The 16291-nt window shown below is 35.6% G+C and overlaps 1 protein-coding gene across 1 annotated transcript in view; it reads right to left on the reverse strand.

The window, feature by feature from the left end:
• Positions 1-16291, reverse strand: part of NUDCD1 (NudC domain containing 1) — an 82594-nt gene that overhangs the window by 60011 nt on the left and 6292 nt on the right. The window contains exon 2 of the mRNA XM_029923478.1: positions 9789-9943. Coding sequence (XP_029779338.1) covers positions 9789-9943 — 155 coding nt within the window. The remainder of the gene's footprint in view (positions 1-9788; positions 9944-16291) is intronic.

A 16291-nucleotide genomic window follows, 5' to 3' on the forward strand; every position in this document is an offset into this window, starting at 1 on the left:
TTAATAATCTAAATGTTTTAAAGAAAAAGTAAAATAACTTTGTTAGAAGATAATCATGTTTTAATCTCAGGGTGGAGAAAGTCTTCCTGAGAAGAATAACAGACACATAGGAGGCAGGGAGAAAAATATTTGTCACAAAAATAATACAGGATTAGTATCGATAGCATAGAGCTTTAACAACTCAACTAGAAATACGTGATTATTCAAAATGTTTAAACGGAAAAAGAATATGAATAGAAAAACTATGGTTTAAAAAAACCCACCTAAAACAAGCCCAATCCTATAATAAATCCTTTCTAACATCCTCTTACTGAAACACAATGTGGTTCTCCATGGTGTGGATTCCCTTCTATTGTAAAATGTCATATATACAACTTATTCAACTACAGATGAGTACCGGCATCTCTGGAGAGCACTGGTGGAGGAACGGGTAATTGTAAACTTCCATCCTTTGGAATACCAAACAACTGTTAAATACCCTGAAGTAGATGTATGATACTGACATAAAAAGATCTCCAAAATAGTAACATGGAAAAAAAGATGCAGAATAGCTACAGTAGGAATCTGTATATGTTAAAACAACTAAATGCTGCAGTGTGACAGCACAGAGTCAGGTGTCACAGACCCGCTGTTCAGTGTTTACTACTAGAAAGGAAAGAAGGATCAAAGATCATAGTGCAATTGGCAGGCAGGAACACTGGGGGTAAGGGAAACTCCTTTTTGCTTTAGGTACATTGCTTGACTTTTTTTTTTTTTTTTACACTCAGCAATTTATGTGTGATATACGTCATTTAAAAGATACTAATAGAATAAAATAAAATGGGCGTTCTTCCTCAATACAGTTGTTTCAAAGTAAAGATTTCTAGTGGTCTCCACTACATGTCCTTCACAGCATCTGAACTAGTGAACCACTGTTAGGACAAACACAGGTCTTAAACTTGTTAAATCCCTATTCTTCATTTCATATAAAATTACCAAGGTTGTTTTACACCACTTTCTTTTAATTTTTTAATGTTTATTTATTTTTGAGAAAGAGAGAGAGAATGAGTACGGAAGGAGCAGAGAGAGATGGGAAAGGAAGATACAAAGGAGTCTCCACACTGACAGCACAGAGCCCAACGCGGAGCGTGAACTCACAAACAGCAAGATCATGACGAGAGCAAAGTCGAATGCTTAACCAACGGAGCCACCCTTAAGCCACTTTCTTTTAAATGTACGGTTACACATAACTGAGATTGCTGGAAGTCTAGTTATCAGATAAATGATTTCGATATCCTATATAATGACTAAGACATTCAAATATATAAACGTAAAGCTAAAATAATTAAAATATAAAAGAAAACACAGTATCTCCCTTACATAAGTTAAATGATAACCTTTTAATAAATGGTAAGTGAAAGCAAACTGAATGTTCCTAATTTTTTAAATCTAAGGCTCAAAGGGTCCATCTAATTTTAAATGGGTTGTATGCAATAAAAATACTTCCTTCTGCAAATCTTAGAGTATTAAATTATTTTATTTTCAATGGAATAACTTCCATTGAAAGTTTTACAAAGTATCATAATAATGCTTTAAGATACTGGCATCTATAATGTTTTTGTCCCATAGCTTCTTCTTTCAGACAAAAAAAAAAGGTTAATTTAACTATATTCGAGGCTGTTTAAAATAATTCTGTAGTAACATTTCACAGCTGAATTGCAAAAGAATTAAAATTTCATTGATGAGTGGAACATTTACTGAAAGACTACATGTCCAAGCATTATATTAAATAAGTGCTTTGACTTTTTGCTATCTCATTTAACTATTATAAAATCTTATGAAGTTGGTTTTTCTAAACAAATGATACCTAAGATCTCACTGCAATTTCTGGAATATTCCCCTCCCCCTGCAAGAACAAAACAAAACATTATGAATGCAACTACCATATTCAGTTTTTCTTCAGGCTAGCACATTAAATAACATTTTTAATTAAATTCCTGGATAAATAAAATGTAATACAAAAATTATGTCAATATATTGTATGTAAATGACACAGTAAATTACATATGAACTGTATTTATGAAAAACATCTCTAAATAGGAGTTTGAAGGCCTATGAGTTAATAGCTACGAAGATAAAGTTTGAACTGACAAGGCATTTTTCTAATACATATACGTTTATAGAAAGCACTACCCAAGTTCAAAGAAAAATGGCCAAGCAAAATTAAGTCAGAATGCCATTTACTAGTATTGTTACACACTGACATTTAAAATTTTGCCCTTTTAAAAGAAGTGATCTTTTCTGGAGAAAGGCTTTCATCACTAATAATGGTTAGGTTTATTTGAAAGAAAAACAAAACATCATTTTCCCTTTTTCCTTTCTCTCTCTTTTTTGTGCAAAAGCTTTAAGAAATGATGTTTTATTAAGTGGAATTTGAGTGACTGATGTCTCTATATAACATACAACTTTTAATAATTCATGGAGAACATACAGTTCAAGTTAACTTACTCTTCCCTTGTTGTCTTTAGGCAGGTAAATAACTGGCCCCCTATTAGTAAACACAATTGCAGAAAATACAGTGAGGCACAGGTCGAGAGGCGCTAATCCGGAGACGCCGGCGGGCAGCGCGCTGGACCAGCGAGCAGTCACGGCGCGACACGCAGTCCACGACCCAGCCTCACAAGGGCTGGTTTCATGCGGAGGGATCCGCTAACTCTCCTCAATCTTAAGTGGAGTTTAAGAGGCCTCATGAGATGACACACTTCTTTAGAAGAAACAAAGTAGCTTCTCAGATAAGTAAAAAACTAATGACTGAATGAATTATCTAAATATTAAGAAACAAAATGCATTACTTTAAAAGAAGTCTTAATACCTAATAAAACACAAACATAAGAATTAAATTTCAAGAACTTATTTTTTTTTGCTTTCCTAAGGCATTTTCTGCCCTCTAAAAGCACTTCTTCCTCGCAACTGGCAGTTCTCTAAAACTACGGACTGTAAACCCACAGATCCCACTGACTCAGGAGAAAGCTTCTATAAACTTGTGTGTTGAACTGCTGCCATCTGCTGACTCCTGACAAGGTCTCAAGGTCAGATGACTGTGGATTTCCTTTCTTGGGTGCTTATAGACTTCCCTTTGCCGGCAGTGTTTGGTGCAGATTTAACAAAGGGGAGGTGGGATTTATTTGTAAGCCAGCCACAGCAGAAGAACCTCTTTGAGATTTGTGCACGTGTGCCTTTGACTAAAAAGGAAAAAAACTTAAGACAGTCAAATGGGTATCAGAACAATTTTTCTGCTTAAAAATAAAAAAGCCAACGTGTAGCCAGTGGCCAACATTCTCCGCCTGACCCCAACACAGAACTTCAAAAAGTAAGTCAATTTCTTGTTGCTGATCCAAAAAATAAGAAGTGTGGTATTCTTCTGTACCACAGCTGTAGAATTCCTGAAAACTTGGTCGCTGATGGGGCGCCTAGGTGGCTCAGTTGGTTATGCGTTTGACTTCAGCCTGGGTCACGATCTTGCCATTCCAGTTTGAGCCCCACGTTGGGCTCTGTGCCGACAGCTCGGAGCCTGGAGCCCTTTTCAGATTCTGTGTCTCCCTCTCTCTCTGTCCCTCCCCCCCCAAAGGTAAATAAACATTAAAAAAAATTAAAAACAAAACAAAAACAAAAAGGAAAACTTGGTCACCTGACCACAAACGAAATCATATAAGGTACCTGATAAAAAGCAGATTCCCAGACCATAACCAACCCTGACATACTGAATCAGATCTTTAAGAACCGTTAACTTTAAATTAGTCTTTCTTTTTATCAGTTACTCCGAGTGATTCTGATGAGCATTATATACAGTTTGAAAACCAAAGACAAAAGCTGAACTAAGCAGAAAACAAACTAAAACAACCCCAGACATGGGTCTTTAAAAATAATACAAATATCCTTCTAAAGTGTGATTAAGGAAAAAGTACAGAGAAAGGAAAAAGAGAAGAGAATCTTAAAGCATAAAACATGCAAATTTACAGCAACAAATCTGAGAACTTAAGAAGAAAGGAATGATCTTCTCTAACAAAAAAATATATTACAAAATTACCCGAAAAACAGAGTTTGACTAAGACAATTACCACAGAATAAATTGGATAGGTAATTGGAAGACTCACATTGAAAAGGACAAAGGGATAGAAGACAGGTCCAGAAAGGATCTTTATTTAACATATAAAGAAAAGATCATTCCAATCTTAAAACTGTTCCAGCTCCACAAAGCTCTCCAATTCCTTTCGGCCGGCAAAACTTTAATGAAATTCTGACATATATCACTAAAAAAAAACCCCAAAAAACCAAAACAGCTATAATTTGTGACAGTGAATACAAATATTCTAAAAATAAAATATCAGAAAATACAAGCCAATATTGTATGAAAAGAGCATACTCTTACCAAAAAGGGTTTATCCCAGGAAAATAAGCAATTTAACAAATGTATCAATTTAATTCACTACATTGATAATTAGTGAAAAGCATATAATCATAACAATAAGTGAGTGCTGAAAACCATGTGATAAAATATAGCGGAACAGAAACTGAAAAAATAAGGGGGCACCTGGGTGGCTCAGTTGGCTAAGTGTCCGACTTTGGCTCACGTCATGATCTTGTGGGTTCGAGCCCCACTTCAGGCTCTCTGCTGTCAGCACAGAGTCTGCTTCAGATCTTCTGTCCCTCTCTCTTTTTGTCCCTCCCCTGCTGGCTCTCTCTCTCAAAAATAAACAAACATTTGGGGCGCCTCGGTGGCTCAGTCAGTTAAGTGTCCAACTTCACTCAGGTCATGGTCTCACAGTTCATGGGTTCAAGCCCCACATCATGTTCTGTGCTGACAGCTCAGAGGCTGGAGCCTATTTCAGATTCTGTGTCTCCTTCTCCTCTGCCACAACCCCCCCTCATGCTGTTTCTCTCTTTCTCAAAAATAAATAAATGTTAAAAAAAATATTTACAAAAATAAGAGCCATTATAATTAAAATCAAGTAAACAAGGATACCTGCAATCCCCATTATTATTGTTATAGAGGTTTGTCTTGTAACAGCAAGAAGACAAAAATGATATGGCAGGGGAATGTTATTTCCATTTTAAAAATATTAGAAAAGGAATGATAAAACTATTTCCTCCTGCTGATGATATAATTGTACATTTTGAAAATCCAAATGGGAGTAGGTAAAAATTAATAAATTATCAAGTAAGGTGGCTGTTATTTCAATGTTTATATAATAAGCACCTAAAAAAATAGAAAAACTTTATTTTATTAACAATGGGCTAAAACCTCAAAATATTTAAGAATAAATTTAATAAAATGAGCATAAGGTCAAAGGAAAACTACAAAACTCTTACTTAAGGACATAAATGCATACCTAAATAAATGGAAAGATATACCATGTTCTGGTGTGGAAAAAAAATCATAAAAATACCAATTCTCTCCAAAACAATATAAATTCCCCATTATAGGAAAAACCTGTAGATTCTCTGAGTCTAAACTAGACTGGCTCTGGCCACCAGGCCCAGTTAAACACAGGGGCAAAGGACACAACTGAAAGAAAAGAGGGGAATGAGTCAGAACCCCACATATTAAAAGATAATACCACAAACTCTTTTCTTTTGCTTGGATCTCAGAAAAGAGGCCTTATACCTGTCAGACAAAAACCTGGAGGACTCCTCTCTAGGGACAACTCTCCAGCCTAGGAGGAGATAAACCTGCAAAAACCAAAATTTGGGACTAGGGATCCTCAAACATACAGTGTTACCAGCTGGAAAAAAAAAAAAAAAAGTTATATGGTAGGTCTTTTCCATATAAGATCTAATCAGTTAATTTTAAAGTGTATATTATACACCTTTTCTTTTAATGTTTGTTTATTTTTGAGAGAGAGTGCGCATGTGAGCAGGGGAGGGGTAGAGAGGGAGACAAGGATCTGGAGCAGGGTCCAGGCTCTGAGCTGTCAGCACAGTAAAGTTATTTATCTCAACAAACCAAAGACTCATATCTGAACCCAGAGAAGAAATAAGAGGAAGATCCTATCAAGAATGCAAAGACGACGACAAAGGATAAAAATTAGCTTTAAACAGTTGTTATTTCAACAAACATACTGACCAAGCCTTCTGGTGGGTGGCAGGATTATAGAAATATAAGAAAACCCCAGGGCCTGGACCAAGCGTTGGCAAACTATAGTCAATGAGGTTGGAATGCAGTCACATTCATTCATTTACATATTCTCTAATGCTGTTTTCACACTACTACACCAAATCAGAGCAGCTGTGACATAAGCCTGTCTAGCCTACAAACTGTACAATATTTATCATCTGGCCCTATGCAGAAAAAGTCTTGTGAACCTCTGGCCTAGAAGGAATTCAAAGCTCACATAAATCTGAGAGCCAACAGTCTGAATACTCCCTGAGGAGCAAAGGGGGGACTATCAGGGAAAGCTTAACAGGAGAGATGGTTTGCTAAGTCTTAGGTAAAGACTGGGAAGCAACCTGGCAAGAACTGAGAATGTTCCAGAGAGAGTTAATCACATGGGAAATGAGCAGAGGACAACAGGACACAGGGCATGTCTCAGGAAGTGCAAGAGACTAGTGTACAAAATGGTAAAACACAAGGTGGGAGAGAAGAGCACAATAAAGTGTATATACCAAGATGAGGAGTTTATATTTTAAAAATATATCACTTTGTGTTTACACTTGCTAAAAAAATAAAATACAGACATACGGAAAAAACACACCATCTCTGGAAGGACACACAGGAAACTAATAAAAAGAATTTACAAGAAAATACAAACAAATGGAAATACATTCCATTCTCATGGATTGGAAGAATATTATTCCATACTAGCCAAAACAAACTATAGATTCAATGCAATCCCATTTAAAAGTCCAATGTCAGTTTTCTTAGAAATACAACAATCCTCAAATTTGTATAAAACTACAAAAGACCTCAGGAAGTTAAAGCAATCTTGAAAAAGAAGGAACAAAGCTGGAGGCATCATGCTTCCTGATTACAAAAAACTTTACAAAGCTAAAATAATCAAAACAGTATGGAGGTGGAAGTCAGTGGAACAGAATAGAGTCCAGAAATAAAATCATACATATATGATCAATTAATTTACAACAAATGAGCCAAAAATATACAATAGGGAGAAGACAGACTCTTTAATAAATGGTCTTTGGAAAAGCAGACAGCCACATGCAAAAGAATAAAACTGGACCCCTACATTATTCATACACAAAAATAAACTCAAACTATATTAAAGACTTGAATATAACCTGAAGTCATAAAACAGCCAAAAGAAAACATTAAGTGGTAAATTCCTAGATGTTGGTCTTTGCAGTGATTTTTAAAATTGGACACCAAAAGCAAAGGCAATAAAAACAAAAATGAACGAGTGCAACTATATCAAACTAAAAAGCTTCCAGAACAAAGGAAATGATCAACAAAATGAAAAGTCAATCTAGGGAATGAGAGAAAATATTTGCAAATCATAAAGTATCCAAAATATATATAAAGAACTTATACAATAGCAATCCACCCTCCCCCCAACAAAACCTCACAAACAATCTGATTAAAAAATGGGGGTGGGGCCTAGATGGCTCAGTAGTTGAAGCATACAACTCTGGATTTCAGCTCTGATCTCACAGTTCATGAGTTTGAGCCCCGCATCAGGCTCTGGGTTGATAGCACGGAACCTGCTTTGGATTCTCTCTCTCTCCCTCTTTTTCTGCCCCTCCCCTGCTCTAATGTTCTTTCTCTCTCAAAATAAATAAACATTTTTTAAAAATGGGCAGAGGCTCTGAACATTTTTCCAAAGAAGACCTACAGATAACCAACAAGTATATGAAAAGTTGCTCAACATCAGTAATCATCAGAGAAATGCAAATCAAAATCACAATGAGATTATCACTGCATACATGCCAGAATGGCTAGTATCAAAAAGACCAGAAATAACAAGTGTTGGAAAGGATGTGGAGAAAAGGAAATCCTCATGCACTGTTGGTGGGTATGTAAATTGGTGCACCCACTATGGAAAATAGTATGGAGATTTCTCAAAAAACTAAAAACAGAATTACCCCATGACCCAGCAATTCTACTTCTGGGTATTTATCACAAGAAAATACAACACTAACTCAAAAAGATATATGTATACCTTTGTTCACAGCAGCATTATTTACAATAGTCAAAAACCTAAGTGTCCATCAACAAATAAATGGATAAAGAAAATGTATCATATATTTAAAAAATGGAATATTTTATTTAGCCATAAAAAGGAATGAAACTTGCCCCTGGTGACTATATGGATGGATCTTGAGGCATTATGCTAAGTGAAATAAGTCAGAAAAGACAAATACCCTATGAATCTTACATGTGGAATCTTAAAAAAAATTAGATTGACGATTCTGTAGATACAAGGTATAGGTGTGCTAGAAAGAGCAGAGAGTGGTTAGGAAACTATTATCATCGTACTGACTGTTTAAAGCAAATACATTAACAGTGTGGGATTTACAACATATGAAGTAAAATATAGGACAAAAAGAGCCTGAAGGTAAAAGGGAAATATTACTGTAAAGTTTTCATAGTAAAATAATATTAGAGGGGCGCCTGGGTGGCTCAGTTGGTTAAGTGTCTGGCTTCGGCTCAGGACATGATCTCACGGTTCGTGGGTTCAAGCCCTGCATTGGGCTCTGTGCTGACAGCTCAGAACCTGGAGCCTGTTTCGGATTCTGTGTCTCCCTCTCTCTCTCTGACCCTCCCCTGCTGGAGCCATCTCTCTCTGTCTCTCAAAATAAATAAAGAACATAAAAAATTATAATAAATAAACATTAAAAATTAAAAAAAATAATACTAGAGGCAAACTATTACCATTTAAGGGTGAATACTAAAATCTCTACATTAACCATTGAAAAGAAATAATAGTACAAACAGGTTTAGATAAAAACCCAAAAGGGAAAATTAAATAGAATTTTAAGAAAATTTGACTAATCCCAAAACAGGAAGGAAAAGAGAGATAAAGAACAAAGAACAGATGGGACAAACTGCAATGACAGGAAAATGGTAACATAAACCCAATCATATCAGTAATTACAGTAAATATAAATGTACTAGGTCCTTCATTCAAAGGACAAATTGTCATGCTAGATACAAAACAAGACCCAAATGTGTGCTGTCTGCAAGAGACGCACTTTAAAAATAACAACACTGTCATGTCAGGATGGCTGAATGTCTAAAGCATCAGACTAAAAACAACAACACTGATAAAGTGAAAGACAAAAAAGAAAAAGATGAATACTACTAAAAAAAAACCTATCACACTATATAAATATTAGAAGATTTCAAGACAAAAATCATTCCCAGAGTCTAGAGATAAAGAGGGGTATTTCATAATGCTAAAAGGGCAAATCCATAGCAGACAAAATGTTTGTGCCCCAATTAACATGATTAAAATACATAAAGCAAGAATTAAAAGGAAAAATAAACAAATTCACTGTCATAGTTGGGGTGGATACTTCACATTAGAAAAAGCACACGTGAACATTTACATCAGTATTGATCTATAAAACCTACTAGAGTTGTTGCTCATTGGTGGGTGTGGAGGGGAATAAATAAGTGATAGGAACAAAGGGAAAAATTAAAATTGAACTAAACAGAATGGGGTCTAATATAGATTAATGATAGGATTCCATAGATTAAAGATATGTATACCTCAATTCTCTGGACATCAAATTAAAAATGAAACTTAAGAATCAGATTTATTGGAAAAGCCTCTTATGACAGGTATTTTTCTTACCAGCATCACTGTTAAATTCATAACCCTTCCAAGGTTGTCAATGTAGTAGACACTGTCTTGATACCATGAGTCACAGTGCAGGTAATTATACATTCCAAAAGCATGCATGTGTTCCAGTGTATACTGATCATCTCGAAGTTTTACTTCTGCCACAGCTGAAATAGAAGAAAAATAAACAAACATCATAGGTTTCACTTCTGATTATTTCGTTCTGCAGAATGCTTACAAGATGAAGAAATCACAAAGGCTTTCAGAACAAATTCACTACATTATTTATTCTAAAATGATTTCTAGGCACCCACTAGGCACTGTGTCTAGAGGATAAGCAGTGAGTCAAAAATGACATGATCCCTGACAGTGGCCATACGAGAGGGCTTTTCATGCCATAACGTCTTTTCTTTTATGCACCTCCTCCTTATAATTATGAATAAAAAGAACAGAGAAATTTAAAAATTGAAGGATTTCCTGTCTCTGGGGCAAATATTAAGTCCATCTCATGGAGAGTGTTTATAGTTTTTAAAATGCTTTTTACCTCTATTATACCTAATTCATTAACATAATTTTATTAGGCTAAATGTGACCTCACTCCTCTTTCCTTCACATGCAGATAGGAACCCTTACCACTCAGGGCTGTTCTTGACCTAGAATTAATTTCTACTCTGACAGAAAATATAAAAGTAAACTATGCTGGGCTAATATCTTACGTTAATATAAAACTCAACTCACAGTATTCTAATTTCAAGTATTTTCTTTTTTTCCATGTGTTCATCTGTTCCTACTTCCATTACCTACCTGCCTTGAGGCCTGGCTGACATATTCATTCACTGATTCATTCACCAATAATTTAGTAGGCACCAACAATACAATGATGATTAAGAACACAGAATCTACCTTAGGTAGGTAGATTCAGTGAAGAAATGGACATCAGTCAAATAACTACATAAGTAAATATATAATGAAACTGTAATAAATGTTTGGAAGAAAAATTACTGGATGAAAACAAATAACACTGGGCACTGATCTATGAAGGGGAATTAATGAAAGTTTTCAGAAATATGACCCAAGCTAGAAAGGACATATGCTGAAGAAACTTATGAAGAAATACATCTACACATACACATGCACACAGACACACACACCCCTACTTATCACAGGCAGAAGGAAAAACAGGCAAAAGTAGGAGGAAAAACTTGTGTTCAAAAAAACCAAAAGACGACTGAAGTACAAAGCACCATGGAGACTTGTACAAGAAAAGGCTACAGATAAACAGGGAACTAGGAAGGAATTGGATCATGAAAGACCTTATCTTTATTTATCAGTAAACTTAACTGTAATTCATTTAAGAGTTTTTAAGCAGAAGAGTAAAGTTTGGATTCAAATTTATAAAAGATTACTTCTTGTACAAAATGTAAAACAGACAAAAGCAAAGCAAGTTAAAATCCACTGTAAATATTAAGGGAAACCTCACTAGAAGGACAGAAGGGAGGCCAGCAGGGGGACCCTACCACTCAATATCAACTGGCAATTGCAGACCCCAACAGAAGAATATTCAATAGGCAGAAGCCTCAATTACAGGCCCCAAGAGGGAAAAGATAAACATTGTATCTCCTTCAAGAAATGGGAGTACTCCTGTACCTTAGGTCATGGGAAATCAACATTACCCTGTACTTTTGCTGTTCTCCAATGGACTTTTTTCATTCAAAACAATCCCTCCCAACTCCCTCCTTCTTCTCCATAAAATAACATTCTTAGTTTGCTGGACTTGCCAATGGTTTGGCCAAAGCCTGCATGTCCTGAATTACAATTCTCTAATAATCCCAAATAAATCCATTTTGCTGATAAAATTAACGTGGCTGTTTTATTTTTATTTTTTTTTAACATTTATTTATTTATTTATTTTTGAGAGATAGAGACAAAGCATGAGTGGGGGAAGGGAAGAGAGAGAGGGAGACAGAATCTAAAGCACGCTCCAGGTTCTGAGCCCAACACAGGGCTTGAACTCAAAAACCACAAGATCAAGACTTGAGCGGGAGTCGGATGCTGAACTGACCAAGCCACCCAGGTGCCCTGGCTGTTTTATTTTCAAGGTTTACACCAGAAAGATTCATTAGGAAGTTACTGCAGTAATCTTGGTAATGGATGACTAAAGTTTAGACGTATCTCAGGAATAAAATCATTGTAAACTTTTTTATGGATTGATGAAGGTTGAGGAAATTGCTATTACATGATTCGAGGAATTATTTATTTTGTAAGGAACAGTTAGAAGTATACATTCCACGGATTAGGAGAGAAACAATCATCAATTCTTGGTTTTCTAGCACCACTGTGTGGATGAAACTCAATACTGCAAGAAATGTGCATGATAAAATAATGGCCCAAAGCAGCAATACTAAAGAAGGACATGACAAAAACATTTACTTGTATTTGTGCCAACAACCCAGGGCGATCCCAAACAAGCCAGAGGCTTCTAAGCCCTCTGTCTTACTACAACATCTCATCTGTGTACATAACGATCTGGAAAACTATTATTAGGTGACTATGATATAGTCAAGTCTTTGTTCTATTCTGACAAGATAATTTATGTAAGTTATTTGGACACAGAAGTGAGTATTGGGCATATTACATACTTAATAGTTTGTAGAAGCTGTTAATGCACAGATAAGCTGCACCTCTGGCCTCAAATGAGAAAGGAGAAATTATCATTGCATTTTTCATGCCAACCACCTTGAGTTTATAAAAGAAGAGACAGAGAAACTGAAAGGCAAAAGCAATGGAGAGCCTCCCAAGAAAGGAGGTAGAAAGCAAGGAATATTACATTTCCACTGGGTTGTTGGAAATGGTGGAAGGGGATCCTCTTTAACAGAAGGCTAAGAAGCCAAAGTAATAAAATTTTTATTATTTATTATCTTGCATTAGAAATGCAAGAGCACTGCTGAAAAATTCTTCACTTTAGAAATAAAAGAGCTTTGCTAAAAAATCCTTCTCTTTCAGTCTTCTAAAAAGAAAGTAGGGCCTGACAAGAAGAAAATTTCCCTTAATCTTTACCTAAATTTCTTACAAAACCTGTATGAAACCTAAAAACCTATAGCTTCTCATTCACAAATTATTTGTTGAATGTCTACTGTGTGTATTGTGCTTGGCAGCAGACATATACTAGTAAGTATAAAACACACATGATCCTTGTAATGTAACAATGGTTACAATTACTACTACAATTACTGCTTCTTGTCCTTTAAAATATACTATTATGTTGAACCACATGAAATTGCCAAAATTCAGCTCTTTTGACTCAATTAAGTATGATTCATTCCAATACTGATAGAGGCAAAGTATAGTACTTTAAAAAAAGTAGGGGTAGAGGTAAAAAACATTAAATGTTAACTTAAAAAGGTCACTTCTTAGACTATTTATCTTCTAATCATACCCAATGAATTAAGTCTTTTGGCCAAGTTACTTACTGAGTTTGCTATTTGTGTATAAAAAATAAAAATGCAAAAAACACAAAAACAAAAACAGAGTACTGTAGCCCCCAAGCCCACTCCCCCTACCTGCAAAAGATACGTCCTAAGATCCCCAGTGGAGGGTTGAAATCACAGATACTGATCCCTATATATTGTTTTTTCCTGTACATACATACGAATAATAAAGTTTAATTTATAAATTAGGGCTAGTAAGAAATTAACAATAGAGAAATTATAACAATATACTGTCATAAAAGCTACATGCATGTGGTCTCTCTCTAAATAGCTTACTCAGCCTTCTTGTAATGATGTGAGATAACATGGCTGCATGATCAGATGAAGTGACGTGAGTGACAGGCACTGTGACACAGTGTTAGGCAACCCCTGATCTGACAATACATCAGAAGGAGGTTCATCTGCTTCTACACGGCAGTTGACAGGGCTAACTGAAACTGTAGAGAGCAAAACTAAAACTACTACACAAGTCTGTATTATGAGTTCTGAAGCTAGAATTATAGAACACAGCAGAAATAGAATTCAGAGCATTGCTCCCACTAATCCATTTTATACAATGCTTGTGCACAAATTAACACAGCCATCTACTTCTCTTCCCCATATTTTCTACCCTAAGAGCAGATATGAATTTTACAGTAAACTCTACATAACTCCAACAGTGACAGAGCTTGTTTCTTCCCTTAGTTCAACTACAGCATAAATCTTCACCAGCTTTTATTCTCCCTCCTCTAAAGAAACAGCCTAGAGAGAACACAGAGATCACTAGAAAAGGCATGAGCTTTAGAGTCTGTTTTGCCACTGTCAAGCAGCTTTAAGTTACTAGCCTTTCTACCCCTTCTCCTCATCTGTAATGAAAATGTAATACTTGTCCTATGAAAGTAACAAGCTGACCTTAAAAACATGTAAAGTACTTGTTATATGGTACATATGAAGAAAAAGAAGTTTGATTTTTCCTGTTTCTCTTTTCCTGTCCAAGGTTAATTCTCACATTGTTGTTTATTATTCCATTCTCTTCTACCTCTTCTAGAATTAGAGGGAAGTTTGGGGCACTCACCCAAGGCTGGGAACTGTGACTGTTACCAACAGGTAGAATGGAGAAAAACCTAATTCAGGGGATAATGGGTAAAATACACAGAAAAGCCCTATCTCAGTAGTGGGCAATAATTAGCCCTAGACTGAACATTGCTCCAGACCAGCCTAACAAATCATAAAAGACTAAATGAAATTAACGTTTCCAGTAACTCAACTGCATCCCAGAATCAAGTTCAAGAAGATTTGTAAGAACACAAACTATTCTCCAGCCAACAAGGTAAAATTCACAATTTCTAGCATCCAAATATTACTAAGCATGGAAAGAGGGGGAAAAAAAACCCACAATGAAGAGAATAATCAATCAACAGAAGCTCAACATAACTGACACAGAAGTTATAATTAGCAGAACACTGTTATTAAAGTCCATTCCATTGTTCAAAACTATAAAGACAAAAAAGACATAAAAAGTATACTCCATCTGTTCAAAACGGCCATGAAAAATGTAAAAAAGAGTTATGAAAACTACATCTATGACGAAAAATACATGTAATGGGATTAACACCAAATTGGACAAAAAAGATTAGTGAAGCTAAAGGCATGAAAGTAGAAATTATCCTATTACAATAGAGGGAAAAAAACAATGGAAAAAACACAAAAATCAAGTGCACTGATAAGGTAGGGTCAATTTCCAGCAATCTACAAATTATCCTATTACAATAGAGGGAAAAAAACAATGGAAAAAACACAAAAATCAAGTGCACTGATAAGGTAGGGTCAATTTCCAGCAATCTACAAATGGGCAACTGGGGACGCCTGGGTGGCTCAGTCAGTTAACATCGGACTCTCTTGATCTGAGCACAGTCAGGATGTCACAGTTCATGGGATCAAGCCCTGCATCAGGCTCTGTGCTTATCAGCACACGCCCTGCTCGAGATTCTCTCTCCCCCTCTCTGCCCCTTACCTGTATTCTCTCTCTCTCTCAAAAATAAATAAACTTACAAAAAATAATAAAATAAAAATGGGTAACTAGATTCCTTAAAATAAAGAAGATTTCTGAAGAAATAGAATTGATAAAAAATGGCGGAACATTTTACAAATTTGAAAACTATAAACCCACAGATCTAGACCGACCAACAAACTCAAAGCACAAGACTGATGAGGAAAACCACAGCAATGTAACATAATCAAACTGCTCAAAAGCAACATAAAAGAGAAAAACACCGTGTCATATATAAAAGAATAAAGATTGGAAAACACCAGATTTCTTATCCAAACAACAATAGCCGGAAGAGAGTGGGGCAGCATCTTTGGAGTATATCTGACTTTTGAATGACAGAGAGGTAAGGGGCACTGACCCTGGCACATTCGAAAATCAACATATAACTTTTTGACTCCCCATAAACTTAACTACTAATAGCCTTCTTTTGACCAGGAATCTTACCAATAATACAGTTGACACATATTCTGTATATGTAGTACATTCTGTGGTCTTACATAAAATAAGCTAGAAAAAAATGCTATATCATAAGAAAGAAAATATCATATAATATCATAAGAAAGATCATAAGAAAGAGAAAACACATTTACAGTTCTATATTTACTGAAAAAAAAAACCCACATATAGATGGACCTGCGTATTTCAAACCTACAGTATCCAAGGGTCAAATGTACTGAAAGAAGAAAAGGTATAAACCTAGATTCCTACACATGGCAAAAATGTCTTTTGAAAATACAAGCCAGGGGTGCCTGGGTGGCTCAGTGAGTTAAGCATCTGACTTCGGCTCAGGTCATGATCTTGCGGTTTGTGAGTTCGAGCCCCATGTCGGGCTCTGTGCTGACAAATCAGAGACTGTTTCAGATTCTCTGTCTCCCAATAATAAGTAAACATTACAAAAAAATAAAAAAGGAAAATACAAACTTAATAGCATCTAGAAAAGAAACAGAAGTACACTATTGTAGAGTCTTATATTACGAGTGAAGTGTAACATCATTTGA

The sequence above is a fragment of the Suricata suricatta genome, chromosome 15, assembly GCF_006229205.1.
Source record: "Suricata suricatta isolate VVHF042 chromosome 15, meerkat_22Aug2017_6uvM2_HiC, whole genome shotgun sequence".
Taxonomy (NCBI): Eukaryota; Metazoa; Chordata; class Mammalia; order Carnivora; family Herpestidae; genus Suricata; species Suricata suricatta.